The sequence below is a fragment of the Anguilla rostrata genome, chromosome 1 (genome assembly GCF_018555375.3).
Source record: "Anguilla rostrata isolate EN2019 chromosome 1, ASM1855537v3, whole genome shotgun sequence".
In the NCBI taxonomy this organism is placed as follows: Eukaryota; Metazoa; Chordata; class Actinopteri; order Anguilliformes; family Anguillidae; genus Anguilla; species Anguilla rostrata.
The window spans coordinates 70,190,410-70,206,633 of NC_057933.1; the positions used below are offsets into that span (position 1 = coordinate 70,190,410).

Below are 16,224 nucleotides of genomic sequence, written 5' to 3' on the forward strand. Positions count from 1 at the left end.
AAACCCCAGCCTAGATGTTGTTCGTGGGTAAACGGTTAAAGTTGCAGCATGTAGGTGATGACACCGCCTTGCGTTGAAGTGGTTCTATTTAGTCAGCTGAGCTCAGGTCAGTTTTGAGTGGTTTTGTAGTTTCGAGTCACTAAATGGCTATGAAACGGTCATGCTTTGTGTGGAGAACGTATGTTCCATTCCGAATGGGAACTCGACTTTGCAATTATAGCGCGTGAAGGCGAGCCTGAACTAGGCGTGCAAGCACGTTCCTTATCTGTAAGCGGTCAGTCATCAGGTGAAATCAGACCACTCTGTTCTGCAGACATGCCACATGTTCTCTGTCTCCTGCTCTTCGTGCTGTCCTGCAGTGAGTAATTTTTTAAAATTATTTTAATAATATAAATAATGTGAAATAAAATACGACGTGAATATTTTCTTATTTATAAAATAATAATAAAAATACGTTAAATGTATAAAATATTTGTACAGTTTTAGGTATGCCTAAACTATTTTCTGCCATTGTCAATTATCGGAGTTTTCGTAATTTTTAATTGTACAAATAATTTAGAAACAAATAGGCATATTCGATATTGTTCTACAAGTCTGCATGTAAAAAAGCAAGGGCATAACAAGGAATGTACATAAGTACGTAAAAAGTAAAATTAAATAAAATTCCACTGAAGTGATCGTTGTTGTAAACAAATAAAGTGAGATAGAAAGAAGTGACAATACAAGACAACGTGTGTCACAGTTAGGGATCAAGAATGTCGTAGCTCTTAGCCGGAGTCGTTTTGCATTCTTCCTTTTCATATATTCCATATGTAAACAATCAAACAGTTCATTATGAATAATGAAAAAGTTAGGCGAAGTCTTTAAGCATTTTGCTTTGTTGATAAGAATTTTAACCCTTCAGAACAACATTATTTAACAGAAATGATGAAATTAACAGATTATTATATTTTCATCAGAGAAATTCATTTTGTTAGTTTTCAACTATTCATGAAAATCATCCCAAAAATTTTGACTGTATATACAAGAGAACAATATTTGGACTACTGTTTTAATTTCATCTGGACAAAAGGTATAGGCCTATTATAATTTTCGCAATTACACCTGAGCCTGATGTATTTTTTTGGTAAGGTATATTCCATTCAGTATATTGAAATTGATTCCTTCCACTGTAGAAGGAATCGGGAAGTGTAGGTAGGCCTACTTGCTTTGTAATCTTTTTATAATACACAGTACAATGTCCAGTGTTAATTCAAGTCAAACAGTGTTGATTTAACTCTTATCAGAAAACATTTGTCCCACATTCCAGTTGAATTAACATTGGACATTTTACTGTGGATGGTTGGGGAAAATAGAGGTTATGGAGTTTCGGTTTGAGACCACTGTGTTTAGATCTGCTGTAAAACAGTCACGAATGAATCTGTGTGACAGTTTGTCATTATTGAAGGAAAGACCATTGATGAACAGAGGTGGAATAGATGGCATTGTAGATGAGGTAGGTGCCTTTTCTGATATCTATCTCTGTTTATTGCAGCCAATTCTGTGACCTGCTCGCTGATATTCGCCACAACGGGCAAGGACGTCACACTCCGCTGCCAGTGTTCCAAGAACCGGAACTGTCACGAGGAGGTTATCCGCTGGGTTCGAATGGACTCGAATGAATCACTGCAAATTATCGATAATAAATGTGAGCAATCGCACTGCCGATTCGCCAGCAAAACATTAAATGGCACTCACGTTGTACTCCTGACGATTGCTCAGGTTGAACCAGGGGATTCTGGTCGATATTACTGCGTAGAGCACTACAAACGCGACATCCAATTTAACGACAACGGAACCCTTTTAATGGTCGGAGGTGAGTAGAAACCCCGTCCCCAAACAGGCCTTCTGCTGACAAGAACTTCCATTGGAAAATAGGTCCTGGCTGCAGGCTAAAGTACTGTGATGTGAAAGGACTGTGATTTTGCCGTGTAACATCGTTTAGGAGTATAAAACTAGATCATGAAATGTTTCAGAATATGGTCCTTATAAGCAATTAAGAAAAAAACAAAAAACACATGCCAAACATGCCTCACTCATGACAGGCTAACTACACAGTAAAATTTTCAGTGTTAATTAAACCGGTGCCAAATGTACTTTGTTAAGAGAATTAATACTGGACATGTTACTTTGTAGTATGTCTTAAGAAAGTAATCCATGTAAAAGTTGCACGCATGTCATTTTCTTAGAGTAGGCCGCAAGATCCGAAATATAGGCTATAGCAGGTCGTTGGGAAAACAGTGACCCTGAGGGGATAATAAATGCACCCAACATTTACTGGCACCTGTAGATGCAGTGTGACCTGTACCTGTCAATCAGGATGATTGTTGCTAATTTATATTTTCACTGATCATGTGTGATAAAATAAACTGAACTGTGAGCTATCATCCAGACAGTAGGGAGTATTTATGCAATCATGAAGGCACATTGTGCTTAAATTATTTAAAAGGTTTTCAGCGGATAGTTTATTGATCTATTGTATTCTGTCCTTCCATTTCGTTATATATTAGTAGTCACTGAAATTATACGGAAACATAGAAAGATGGAGTATTATTTAACGTTTATTTGCCCTAATCTGTTGTATTGTTCTTGAGCAGATGTCTGGACAGACAGCAGTGAAGTAGATTTGCTGAATGAATGGACGGGTGAGGGTGGAAGCCCAGAGCTGGATTGGAGTGAAGCTCAAACACCAAACAGTAGTCAAGAGTTTATATCTAAATGGAGGTATGAGACTAAAGAGAGTGCCCTTCTGGATGTACGGCACACTGAGTTGCGCTGTGTAGTGACCAGACTCAGTGCCCCCTGGGTAAATATCTACTGGCAGTCGACCCGCGAATCATGGGAAAAAACTGGCCAGACCTGGTCTTTGACAGACACCGAGAGAGGGTAAGTAGGATTCAGGGAAATTTTTGCATTCAAATGGACTATTCTTATTTTGCATGAAAATATGCATTTGAGGGCTTTTGAGTCGGTCAGTTGGTGAAGGCATAAACATAGCTATCGTAAGTCTGAACCTGTCATTACCTAACTATAACCTGCAGTCCGCAGTGCAGGGCAGAATTGGCCTCATCCTACCAGGGTTTGGGTGGGTTAAGTCATCTTGAGTTAACCTTGCATGAACTCCACCCATTAACAAGGTGCCCAGTGCAGTTACTATCAGTGAGAGACGCATCTGTCCTCTGACTGGTGCTTGTTCTCTTGTAGTAATGTGTGGCCTGCATGCTGTAAAATAGTCCCTGACTCTACAGAGCTGCTTACTGTTTATAGATAAACATTAGCCCTCCTTTACCTTATTAAATGGGGCAATAAAATGTAAGGAATAGGGTGAGCACAGGTGTGACAGGCTTAAATATGCAATATGTCTCTAAATTAATAATATTATATGGACTTAATATTTTTAAGTCCATGAAAATATTTCTAATCTTTTTGAACCCGATTTTTTTCCCCTGTTGGGGAAGCACATAATCATCTAGAATGTGATTGTATGCTGTAGCATTAAGATTTGCCCTTACTGGAACTAAAGGGCCAAGCCAAAACCATGAAAAACAGGCCCAGACCAAGGGGTGTCCAGACACTTTTGGTCATAAAGTGTGCATAAGGAAAGAAAGATGTACAAGTAGTCTATGCTTCTCTCTAACTTCTTGCTTTATTGTTTACAGGTACAGGGTAGAGAGCCAGTTGCGAATTGGACTAAAAGTGAAGTCTGACTGGGAGGATGAGGATGAGGATGAGTATGAGTACGAGCACGAGTACGGGTACCCAGATTATATACTTAAGGAGATGGATTTTGATAAGATGGTGGAAATGGATGAAGAATTGTGGTGTGAGGTCCAGGTTGGGGTGAATGTCTCTGTTCAGAGCCCAAAGTTTTCATTCCGTCAGCAAGGCCATACTGACTCTGGTTAGTATGAGTACATACTTTATCTGTCTTTCTGTCTGTCGGTCTGTCTATCTATCTAAATGACACCCTATTATGAATAGTCATCATTTGAATAAACAATTAAGGACATTAACAGGCTGTGCTTATATATCGTATTTTTTAAAAAGCTAAACATCCGCATGTAGGTAGACGTAGGCAACCAGCATGAGAACACGGCACACTACAATCTAATACAACATCGCCACCTGCTGTCTATGGATGTTATTGCACGTGAAACGTACTTCATAATTCCATGGCAATGAATTTATGAATGAATGTATAAATGTGTACAATATGTCATTGTAAATTTAATATAAAGGCTTGGTTGTTAGTATGTTTGTGTATAGCTACTATAATAGTCCAGTATGGTTCTATGTGATTTTCAGAATGGTGCAATGGAGTCCTATATGGTGAAATAGCCTTTTGTGTGCTCTGTGTGTGCCTTCTCACCCTGCTCATCTGTCACTGTCTCCGCCACCAGCACAAAGGTATACTGTTCATGCTCCCCTAACACTGAAGGAGAAAATGTGTGAATGACATGCCAGTTAACACCACATACAGTGACTGAAAGAAAATAGAGGTGTGAGAAATTAGAGGTGTGTTACTCCCCTGTGTTTCAGAATCAGAACCATCAGCGACAGAAGTGTCACCAACACTGAACTCTTGTGTAAGCATTTCACATGTACTGTCACATGAACAGCATCCTCCCATAACAGAATAAAGTATTTCATTTAGCTAAAGTTACAAATCACATCCATGCATGTCTTTGCAGAGAGATGTGTCCTCGGACACCACATATGCTCTGGTTATCAAGAAACAACCCAAGACAGAGATGACAAAGACAGAAGAGCAGACAGAAGAACAGTCAGGAAGACAGACTGGTGTACAGCGAAGTGAGATACAAATGTGAAGAAAGAGTACTGCATGGGTGAAAGACAGAGATTTGGATACCTACAGAAAGACCCGCTGATACTGCAAGACGTGCTTGTGGGGAGAAGGAAAGAGAGGCAAACAAAGACAGGCAGTCAATTAGGTTTCTGAAAATTCTGTGTTTCTGTCTCTCATTGTAAACTTGCAGGGTTTGTCATTTCTACCCAACCTTCTAATTTTGGGGAAACATTAACAGAAATATTTGCCTGTGCTTCCTAAATGTTTATTGCATCACATTTCGTTTGAAGATCTTTTTTCTGCAGCAAGACAAAATAACACAATTAATGTGCTACTTGTCACAATGTTTCATAATCTTTCTGTTGATTGATGAGAAATGTGCAGACTGTGCTGGATTTATCTTAAGTGAACAGTTTGGGCAATTACTTTGTTGCCTTAGCTCATGTTTTATATGATGAATTATTCAGTCATTAATTATTATAAATGTTCAGTTTTTCTCAGCTCAAAATAAATTCCTGTGATGCTAACTGTGCATCTTGTTTCTGCTATCTGGAGAGTAAAAGATGCTACCAGCAGATAAAAAAGGTTTATGTTCACGCTGTAAGTAAAAAAGATTTGCTTCAGCTATTGTAAAGAGGAGATCGCTTGTTCATACTGAAACTCCAGTATTGTCTTGTCCTGTTCAAAAGTTCATTTCATCACCAAACTCATTCTTCAAGTTAACTTTTTTGAAGTAACCCAGCTGTTGCTAACACAGCATGGAGGCACATTGGTTAGCACTGCTGCCTCACAGGAAGGGGGTTCAGCCCAGATCCCCTATGCATGGAGTTGGCCTGTTCTCCCTGTGCTCCTGTGGGTTTCCTCTGGGTACACAGGTTTCCTTCCACAGTCCAACGGCATATAGCCCTTGGCCAACACATGAAAATTTAGCCTCCCTGGCTAACTCACGTTTGCAGAAATGTTATTAATAGGCATTGACCTTGTCAAATAAACAAATAAATTAGCTTTACTTGTCAGTAATTTAATTATGTTTTTATTCTATTCAATTTTTTTTTTTTTGTTATGCTGAGTCTGAAAGCTTTCTGAAGTTTGCAAGTTTGCGCTGCTGTGGCCATTGCCAGGACTTTCCGTACACTTTAACCACCTTGGTAGAAAGAAAGAGGAGGAGATAAAAGAAAATACAGTGTGCCCTGAAAAATGCGGTTCAAGCAAACTATTCTTGAGGACAGACTGAGAAGAAGGAGGAAATCGCCAGACCTCAAAACATTTGTAAATGTAGCTCAGTCTCAAGGATTTGCAGTTTGCTTGTGAAAATCAAGAAATACGAAGAACACGAAAGGACATTCTAAAAGGCCTAATGTGAAAACGCTTGTGGGGGCCAAAAGAAAAAATTTGACATTGATGGAAAAAAATGAATGTGTTCCCATGTGTTGGACACTGGACACCATAGGACTTAGTAATGGTGAAGAAAAGTATATCTGTTCAGTTTTTTAAAATTAATTTAGTGAACAACTGCAAAAAAGAGGGCTTAATGAGATCATTTTAAACAGAAAAACTGAAGAAGTTATGAGACTTCACTATATTCAGAGAGGAATGTGCAAGATAAATCAGGAAGTATTTTTTAAATCATCAAAGTTGTAATTTAGGTGAAAACTAAGGCTTAATGTAGTTTAATGACATAACATCATAGTAAAGACATGTATGTTTTATTCAGGCAGCAGGGGTATGTACGGAGCAAAAGTTTCAACTCAAAATAAACTTGTGGCCAAAAAAGCTTAACGGCCTAAAACTGGTGTTGATCAATCTCAAAAAAGCTCTCACAGAAATGTAACCTGGGGCTGAGAATGTCTAATTGCCACACCCAAATTTGGAACAGCAACTGTCTGCAACCACAGCCATATTGATGTGGGAACCTCACTGCCTGGGTCTGCCCCTTTTGCACACAGAGCTCTACGTTATGAAACGGACGTAGCCACCTGCTTCTCTTGCCAAAGTCAGAAAATGAAAGCCAGGTACAAGAAGCTCTAAAAGCTGTTGAAAGGTTCTCATCACCCATGTGAAAAAATGGTATGCCGAAATATACCTGAACTATACTATTTTATACTTGAAGTATTATTAAAGTTTATATAAAGTGTGCTGAGTGTACTATTACTTTCCACATGGGGATCTGATTGTGAACATGAGAAAATGTGCAACATTGGCTCGGAAATGCTCTCCTGGCTCAACAATACCTGACTTCCCTGTTAGGGACACGGTTACCAACCTGGGGACAGGGATTAATAAAACCACCAAGGATATGAGGGATATGAATTTTAATTCATAGTTAGCGAGAGATCTCTTTCTGCATTCTAGGACTCTAGAATACAATTGGAGGAAATCTTGCAAGAGTGTCGTATGTTTTTTCATCACTAGAGGCCCCCAAAACTATGTGTCATATGTCAACTACTTTCGATAGATTGCAATTTCATCTGGATAAATAAACCCATAGTATTAAAAAAAGAAGCAATCAACAATGAAATCAAGAATAGAATGTGTTAGATTATAGTTTTTAAATCAAGTAATTAATATTAATTGGATAGAAAGATACATGGTTAACCCCATAATCTCTGGGATATACTTCCCAATTTCGTTTTTCAAAGATTAGATGGTTTTTAATTTCCTTCTTTGATGTTCTTTCACTCTGGGCAAGCTTCCTGTTAAACTGGCCCTAATGTGTTGGTCACTTACAGTAACATGCAAAGACATTGGGAGAGTGATACAATTTTTGTTTTTTTGGATCTGTACTCCAGAGCATTGGATTTGAAATAAAGCAATGAATATGAGATTAAATTATTGACAATCATCTTTAATTTGAGGATATTTAATGAGATAAGATAAGATAAGATAAGATAGACTGTATTAATCCCCAGGTGGGGAAATTTGGGTGTTACAGCAGCAGATAATTTACATCCACATCTAATGATCCATGAAGGAATTCCAGACCTTTTTATATATAGTTCTACCATTTTAGGAGAGCAAACGTGACTGGACAAATCAACACAATATGAAGTAGTCTTCATATTTAGTACTTTGTGGCAAATTCTTTGCATTTGACGACTGCCTGAAATCTGCAACCCACAGACATCACTAGATGCTGGATATCTTCCCTGGTGATGCTCTGCCAGGCCTGTGCTGCAGCCATCTTCAGTTCCTATTTATTTCTGGTGTGCTTTGCCTTCAGTCTTTTCTTCAGTAAGTGAAACACGTGTTTAACTGGATTCACCATTGGTATTTGACTTGACCAGTCAAGAACATTACACTTTTTGGCCCTGAAAAGCTCCTTGGTTGCTTTAGTAGTATAGAGACACACACACAGGATTGTCACATTTCCTGCTTGACATTATTTTTCTGTGATTATTATGTGTATGTGCCTGTATTTTTAAATACATTAAAGCTTTTCAGCTGTAACTCCTGCTCTCTCACCACATGGGGGAGCTGTGGTTAAACAGGAGCTGTAGATTATTCATGGGGCTGTGTGAGGCTTCTTCTCTTGACAGAGAACATCCTACACAATGCAACACCACAAAAGTCTACTGTCTGCATTGTTTCCTGTTTTAAACAGGCATAATTAACTGTTCACTGGTATAACTTGGTTTGGACTTAACAGTATGTTTGGGGCCATTGTCCAGCTGCAAGGTGACGTCCAACAAGTTTTGAGGCATTTGGCCGGATCTGAGCAGATAAGATGTTTCTGTGCACTTCAGATATCCAACACTTTAGAATCCATCCTGCCACTGCCATCAGCAGCCACATCATCAATGAGGACAACTAAGCCAGTTCCAGTGGCAGCCATACATGCCCAAGCCATACACTACGGCCATCTTGTTTCACAGATGAGGGGGTTCCTTCCTTTCTGCACACTTTCATCTTTCTTTCACCTTGGTACATGTTCATACTCGTCTCGTTTGCCTCATCTGTCCATAAGAATTTATTCCAGAACTCTACATTTTTTTATGTACTTTTAGAAAAATCTAACCCGGCTATTCTGTTTTTGCGGTTTACTGCTGGTTTGCATTTTTTGGTGAACCATCTGAGGTTATGCTGGTGTAGTCTTCTCTTTATGATAGCCTTTGACACATCTATACCAACATCCTGTGGAGTTTCCTTGACCTGTTCAACAGTTGAAGACAGTTCAACAGTTTTTTTTACTCCTTCTGGAAATGACTAATGAGGGGAAAAATCTAAAATATAATCTTAGGTTTAGTTCAGTTGGTTCATAGTATGCCAGTACACTCTAGGACCTATAGGTCACAGTGTGAATACAGACAGTATTGTTAGTATAAACATGTAGCATAAGACTTTTTAAGAGCCTTTTAATCAGAGTCATTAAATAAATCAAATCATTCCTGTAAACATAGAGTGAACGTTTTAGAAAATAGGCTGTATCCTTTAAATAACTTTCAACAGCACTATTAACACAACTGATCATTAACATGAAGCTGGTGTAATATAGCAATGTGTCGTTAACAGTTATGCAATGCTTAGTTACGTTGTCTGATTGTCTTTGTAAATTTCCAAGACTACCTCACTGAATACACAATATAGACACTAGTAACAAGATTATGCTGAAAATGATTAAGAAATGCACATTTTAATTTAAAAGAACTGAATAAATCGTAATAAAAAGTAAAACTAAGTATTTTTGTTGGTATATAATAAAACCCTTTGACGAAGAATCGCACATACATTATACAATATATTTATCACATGCACTCACATTAAGAGTCATTGAATGTTGATATCAGCCAGATAAGCAAAACAAAACATAAACAGTACATCTTATGAATATTAATTCATATCTAATATGAAACATTACAGCATTTTTAAAAGTATAACTGGATGTGCTGATAATTGAGAGTCATGCACCAAAATCGTTGGCACTCAGTAGATGAAGTTACCCTATGAAGTAAGTTTCCATCCAAGTTAGTTTCCACTGCACAAATGTGCATGCAGGGGTGAGAATCTCTCCCTCTCTCACACACACACACATACACACACACACACACACATACAATATGGGTGGGTGTGTGATGGTGAGATACTTCTCTCGTTTTTGGTTTGCCAAAATTTGAAACAGTTCATTACAATTAATCTCATCATGCTTTCTTTATTCATAGTTTTGCTGATTATCCTCAAGTACCGTGAGTATTTGCTATTATTGTTATTATTATTATTATTATTATTATTATTATTATTATTATTGTTGTTGTTGTTGTTGTTGTTGTTGTCGTCGTATGCAAGTACTTGAAGGTGGATCATGTTTAACTCCGTTTTCTGTCCCTTAGAAACTGCTGAAGGTTTGGTTAACCCTGCTCCTATAGTGTTCAAGGACATAGGGCAAAATGTGACCATCCACAGCCGTGACAAAGAAATAACGATTTATGACACATCCGTCAGCTGGTACCGTCTGAGACCGAGTGGAAAGATGGAGCAAGTAACTAATTTCTACCCTTACAAGTTAAAGGACGGTCGTTACAGGGGAGGGCTTCGCGTGGACTCTAAGGATGCGCATCTAACCGTCTCCAATGCAACAATCGGCGACTCCGGACGCAGCTTCGCCGCGGTGTTTTCTGAAAATAACTTAAAACTGGGTTCCTCCACAGTTGTAGCCGTAATAGGTAAGATACAAGTGCATGCCATGGCAGAATTACGTTGGGGATTCTCCCGCAAATTTGTCTTTGTATAGAGCAACATTTCTGCGATATTGCGGATTGCAATATTTGTAAACCCGAAGGTCGATCTCATAACAATTATCTGTATATAGGAGTTATATATATATATATATATATATATATATATATATATATATACACCCATCAGCCACAACATTAAAACCACCTGCCTAATATTGTGTAGGTCCCCCTCGTGAAAAACCGCCAAAACAGCTCTGACCCGTCAAGAGTTTTTAAAATCATGTGGAAATAATTCACCCTCTAACAATATTTTAGCTTTTTATATCCCTGTAGCAAATAATAATGTAATAAACTACCAATAGTGTAATAACTCCCAATAATGTAATCCATTTCAATTTTTTTATGTAATAAAAAACAATTCATGTAATAAGTAGTAGTAGTGTACTTTATTGATCCCCGGGGGGAATTTGCACTGTTGCAGCATCAAAGACAACAAAGTAACACAATCAGATACAAATTTACAATAGATACAAAAAATCAGATACAAATATACAGTAGATACAAATATATACAGAAATCCAAATATACCAGAGGACACCTTCAGAGGTGGAATCCATCCCTCGACGGGTCAGAGCTGTTTTGGCGGCTCGAGTGGGACCTACACAATATTAGGTAGGTGGTTATATATATATATACACCTACAATAAGAAACAGCAACGCCCCGCCATGCAGGATTGCGGATAGATTAAGAGCAGTGGAAGGGGTCAATTCAGTGGAGGTAGGCAACATTTTTGTTGTCAAATGTTGACACCCATGTTGGGTACTGAGTAGGCCAGCCTTTACAAGCAAAAAGGTGCAAATGAATTATGTTTTGATACAACTTGATATGGATACAATTTGATGCACCTGTACCACCTCAGTTGCAAGCGTTGGTATCTTTTCATGCACTCTTTCATATGTTTTTCTGAGAGTGTTTTTAAAACACAGCAGAACAAAGTCTCGGCTATCATTGCCACGAGGACATTGTTGAAGCTGAACCTATCAAAAGTCACTGTGAATAGACTACACTTGTATTTGGAAAATTCTGATTTCACCATTTAATCATATTATAGCGAGCGGCCTATAAGCAGTGGGCACTGTATAACTTGGTTGTTCTGTTCATGGACATTTGGCTCTTTGTTATGTGAACCCTACGAGTTTCAAAAACAGAAATCTCACAATATCTACATTCATTTGATAAGATTTCTCAAACTGGGAAAAAAAATTGACACCATTCGATTTCAAAGACAACTGAGTTTGAGGCAGAGCTAAAATATTTGATTGAGTAATCTTCCTTTCATCCAACCACAAATGCCAAATTCAGTTGTCCAACAATAAGTGCTTCAAAGATTCATCAGAAACAAAAGAGGGAAAAAATAATAAAAATATGAATAAAATCTAATTGAATTTAGTCACATTCTTCACCACCTCATTTGCTATTCTCCCCCAGTTACTGAACACACAACACCTCCAACACCCCAGATAGTTTTGAACATCTCCAGTTGAAGCTTATCATAAATAAACTCCAGTTTTACTCTGGTACAAATTAAATCCGAACATTACAACAAAATCAAACTCTGCCCTTTGTACCACAGAATCTTTGTGGCTCTTCAAAATAGCCAGTTTTGCCTGACCAAGAAGAAAGCTTTCAAATGTGCATCTGTGCTTTCATCCCCAGTGGACACATAAATAAAAACAGTTTCAGAGAACACACAAGACAACTCATTAAACATGGCCTCAATATTTTCAATTATTGATTACAGTTCAGCTGTCAGTGACTATTTGTCTTTGATTGCTCCCTTGTCTTGTTGAATTATTGAGCGTGCTGAGTGATTTGGATAACACTTTATTACCTGCTTTTCAATTTTGTTTTATTCATAAAGATAAATAGTTATGCCATCGGATTGTGGGAAGTTTCAATCCTACCTCAATACGTTTTGTAAGATAGACAATGAAAATGGCTATGGAAGAAAATCTGTACAGAAACATGGTTCTCAACTGTAATGTCAAACAACTATGTGGTTATTAATCTAACTCTGCTATGTGAGTGAAGGTTTTCAGTTCAGCAAATGCTTGAAACAGGAGGCATAACTTTCCCTAAGTGTGTCCACCAATCAATGTCAGGTTATAATTAGATTTATTTAACCAGGTAGGTCAGTTGAGAACAGGTCATTTACGGTGATGACCAGTCATGTCATTTTAATTTCCCATTGTGGATTCATGAGACCCATTCTGCTATATATCCCGTCTCTCTTTCTCCTCAGATCCCAAGAGCCTCCCTGCAATGCGCGTCTTCCTCGGTCGCACAGGAACCATTCTATGTGAATTGAAAGGCGGGGGTCCACACTGGAGTGATCCTCAGTGGGAAACAGATGATGCCAAAGACGGGCTGACGTTGTCGGAGGCCAAAGCTAAAACTTTTGTAGATGAGCACGGCGCATTCATACAGTCCTCCATCCTCTCTTTGAAAGACAGGATCTGTGGTTTGAACTGTGTCTGTAGGCACAGCACTGGAGTCATTATTCGAACCCAGCTCATGCAAGATAGTAAGAAAATGTTTTTTTTCTACCTGTTTTATGCTTTATCCTCTCATGTTCTGTCTCCCTTTCACTTATCATAATTGTCTGGCTATTAGCCAACTCTCCCCAAAATTTTAAATGTAACAATTGTAAGTAGCTTTACGGTGTAGTGCATTATTGTTGCCTATTTAATCGCTTTTCCACTGCATGGTACCGGCTGAACTCGACTCTACTCGCCTTTTGTGGTTTTCCATCGGGCAAAAGTTGTGGATAGTACCTGGTACCTGGTATTTTTTTGGTATCACCTCCGTCGAGGTTCCAAGGAGATACCAAAAGGTGACGTGAAACACTGCAGACCACTGATTGGTCAGAAATGGCAGTGTCATGTGGCATTGCTATGACGACCAGCTACATTGACGGGGGTACTATCTGCAGTGGAAAGCTAAGCATCTGGTACCAAAAGCGAGTAGAGTTGAGTAGAGTCGAGTCGAGTTGAGCTGGTACCATGCGGTGGAAAAGTGGCTTTTATGGTCCCAGTAGCCTATGATTTTAATCAAGTTGCCAAACATAGCTAGGGTAACATATTGAGTTCTGCATAATACATACACAAAATTGAATTAAGATATTCCGAATCATAAGTTAAGTATTATAATTAAGTCCTGTACCTCCATCAAAGATACAAGACTATCCAGGATCTATAACACTCGTTCTCAGAGTCTGTGTGTAATTATAAGTTGTTTTGTCATATTGAGACGCTACTTCAGTGCAAGGATCAGTGCCAGCTTCAGGCAAGGATCAGTGCCAGCTGCTGCTGTACCTGTCTCCCCTGGCTGTGGTGCTGCTGCTGGTGACTGTTACAGCCAGTGGGCTGTGGGCCTGTAGACGGAGGAAGCAGAGCCCTATAGCACAGGTCAGATATTCAATACAACTGTGTCCTGAAACATATCAAGTATAATGCTGGAGTGAAGAATGTGCTTTCAGTAACTGAACTCTTTCAATGTCATTTAGCATTTTTTCATAATATCACATGGAAAATTTATTCCACAACTATTAGTATTTCCACTTTTAAAAAATCTCTCCCTCTCACTCCCCCCCTCTTTCTCATTCTCTCTCTCTCTCTCTCTCTCTCTCTCTCCCCACACTCCCCCTCTCTCAGGGAATGGACAGCACTGACAGGATCTAAAGGAGTGGCATATGTTAGGAAGCTGGATTTGAAACTCAGGGGTTGTAGGTTTCATTCCGCAATGGGACTCTACCACTGTACTTTGGCACAATATGCCAGCACTGTTTCAGTACACATCACATCCAGCTGTAAAAATGGATTGAGTGTTCACAGAAAGAAATTTCGTCTGACAAGAGCATCTGTTGACTGCATAAAATGCAATGGGGCTTGAAGGAGTTTTATTTATTCATTTATTTTTGAATGAATAAATAACAAACAACTTATTTGTGTATGGTGAAGAGTCATGACATCATAGTTTGCCGATTACATTTTTTTTGTTCCATATTTTGGCCCTCTAAACTTGTACTTGAATGTTTAGAGGATAATGCTCTGCAGCTTCATTATGTTCTTTACTAACCACTGGACATATATTTTTATTTATATGTGGGTACCCCTCTGTTATTGGTAGAAGACCAAGGCTGCGTTTCCGAGTTTCGATGTACCTTAACGTTTTACGAAGGTTCTTAAGGTATACCTTCTTAATGGAAACCCCTTTTTTACGAGTGTTTCCCAGACTATACTTAAGGCAACTGTTAAGGGACAACTTAAAGGTACATCGTAAGTTGGAGCTGGCCTTCACTGTGGTGCTGAAAAGTTTATCAATCGATGCCAAGCGAATCGATTGTCTCACTTGTAAAGGCTTGTGAATGACGTTTTAATAATATGTTGTCATAATAATTTTACATCAATCTAATATTGCAGAAGAGGAAGCTATGCCTACTAGAGATTATCTGCTAATCTCTTTAAGAGTCAAAACGAGACCTTGTGATAGTTTCAATAAATACGTACATCTAGGCTACACAGGATAAAATAAAAAGCATCAATCGGGACATATAAGCCATAGTCTGGGACTTCGTGGAAGCCCAGGGGAAAGGATATAGGCAACATATGGGTGAATTATTTTGTTCTTATTGAAACAAAGATCTAATGTTAATTTGTTTTTTTCAAACAATAGGCAACTGCAGCAGCATATCACTGCACTGCACTGATTCCCGCGAACTTTTATCTGCAATGCAAAAATGATCGTAGATGAAAGGCAAAAGCGCGTCTGTGGAAATTGATCATGATGAATTCTATACCGGGTGCCTTATGAATAGGTCTACCTGTTAAAGTGATTTGTTCATCCACCTTAATTTGCTGTTGGATAATCTTAAGTTTAACCAATAATAACATTATTGGGTTGTTTACCGAAAATCGTAAAACAACATGGTAAGAAAAATGTTCCGTAATGTTGATATTTACCCAGTGGTATTTTGTTTTACATAGGAGGTGTGAGCTGAAGGAAGGGGATATAGATCATTTGGCTATGTTTGTCCATTATGAGCCACTGTACCTGTATGTGTGTTTACGGCTAGGCCAACCAACGTGCTCTAGTTCGGTCATGCAAGTAGACTCACTCAACGTTGTTTTTGCACACACAGGTTTTATATTCTTAATAAACCGGCGGTTTGTTCCAAGTCAGTGTGATCATTGACTCACACACAAACGAACTAATTTCTACAGGGTATGCAGTCAGAAAAGCCATATCCTAAGTTAGCGCCACTACGTATAAATTAAAAAAAACTTTTTTTTTCCTTTTCACAAATTGGATCATTATCATGGATAGGCCCTATACTTAATTACCATCATGATGGGGATAGACATGTAAAATGACAACATTCTCACGACGTGCTATGCACAGACACGTTGATTGGATAATGACTTTTCGTAAAGTTAATATTAAACTCATTTTCGCATACCGATGTGCTACTAGATGCGCACTGTAGTACAACTGTCGATTTGAAAAGCAAAATGTTGGCATAATAAGGCAAAACTGTGACAGGATTACCGGAGCGGAGCGCTAAGGGACAGTTTACGAGTGCCTCAGACCACCCTTTTAAAGGTATACCTTAATTAAGGTATACCTTAGCTAAGGAGACGCTGGGA

At 38.5% G+C, this 16,224-nt stretch overlaps 2 protein-coding genes across 12 annotated transcripts in view; both read left to right on the forward strand.

Annotated features, from left to right (window-relative positions):
- Window positions 1–64: 64 nt before the first annotated feature.
- LOC135233399 (uncharacterized) overlaps window positions 65–16,224 on the forward strand; it is a 34,293-nt gene continuing 18,133 nt past the window's right edge. The window contains exons 1-7 of one of the 11 annotated variants that reach the window (XM_064296929.1): window positions 82–358; window positions 1,535–1,855; window positions 2,637–2,925; window positions 3,699–3,940; window positions 4,345–4,446; window positions 4,579–4,625; window positions 4,731–5,373. In XM_064296929.1, the coding sequence (XP_064152999.1) occupies window positions 181–358; window positions 1,535–1,855; window positions 2,637–2,925; window positions 3,699–3,940; window positions 4,345–4,446; window positions 4,579–4,625; window positions 4,731–4,868 (1,317 nt within the window). In that variant the 5' untranslated portion in view covers window positions 82–180 and the 3' untranslated portion in view covers window positions 4,869–5,373. Of the gene's footprint in view, window positions 359–1,534; window positions 1,856–2,636; window positions 2,926–3,698; window positions 3,941–4,344; window positions 4,447–4,578; window positions 4,626–4,730; window positions 5,374–16,224 lie in introns of those variants that run through there. The other 10 variants (XM_064296973.1, XM_064296982.1, XM_064296892.1 and 7 more) reach the window with 10 other exon arrangements.
- Window positions 9,857–14,709, forward strand: LOC135233486 (uncharacterized). Its single transcript, XM_064297091.1, has 5 exons — window positions 9,857–10,026; window positions 10,171–10,503; window positions 12,822–13,103; window positions 13,829–13,986; window positions 14,233–14,709. Exons 1-5 carry the CDS (start codon window positions 9,984–9,986, stop codon window positions 14,257–14,259), a joined length of 843 nt encoding a protein of 280 aa, XP_064153161.1. The 5' UTR covers window positions 9,857–9,983; the 3' UTR covers window positions 14,260–14,709.

Coding starts and splice junctions, on each gene's coding strand:
- LOC135233486 (XM_064297091.1), top strand. CDS start 9,984: ATGCTTTCTTTATTCATAGTTTTGCTGATTATCCTCAAGTACC. Junction 13,104..13,828: donor AACCCAGCTCATGCAAGATA/GTAAGAAAATGT, acceptor TGTCATATTGAG/ACGCTACTTCAGTGCAAGGA. Junction 13,987..14,232: donor AGCAGAGCCCTATAGCACAG/GTCAGATATTCA, acceptor CCCCTCTCTCAG/GGAATGGACAGCACTGACAG.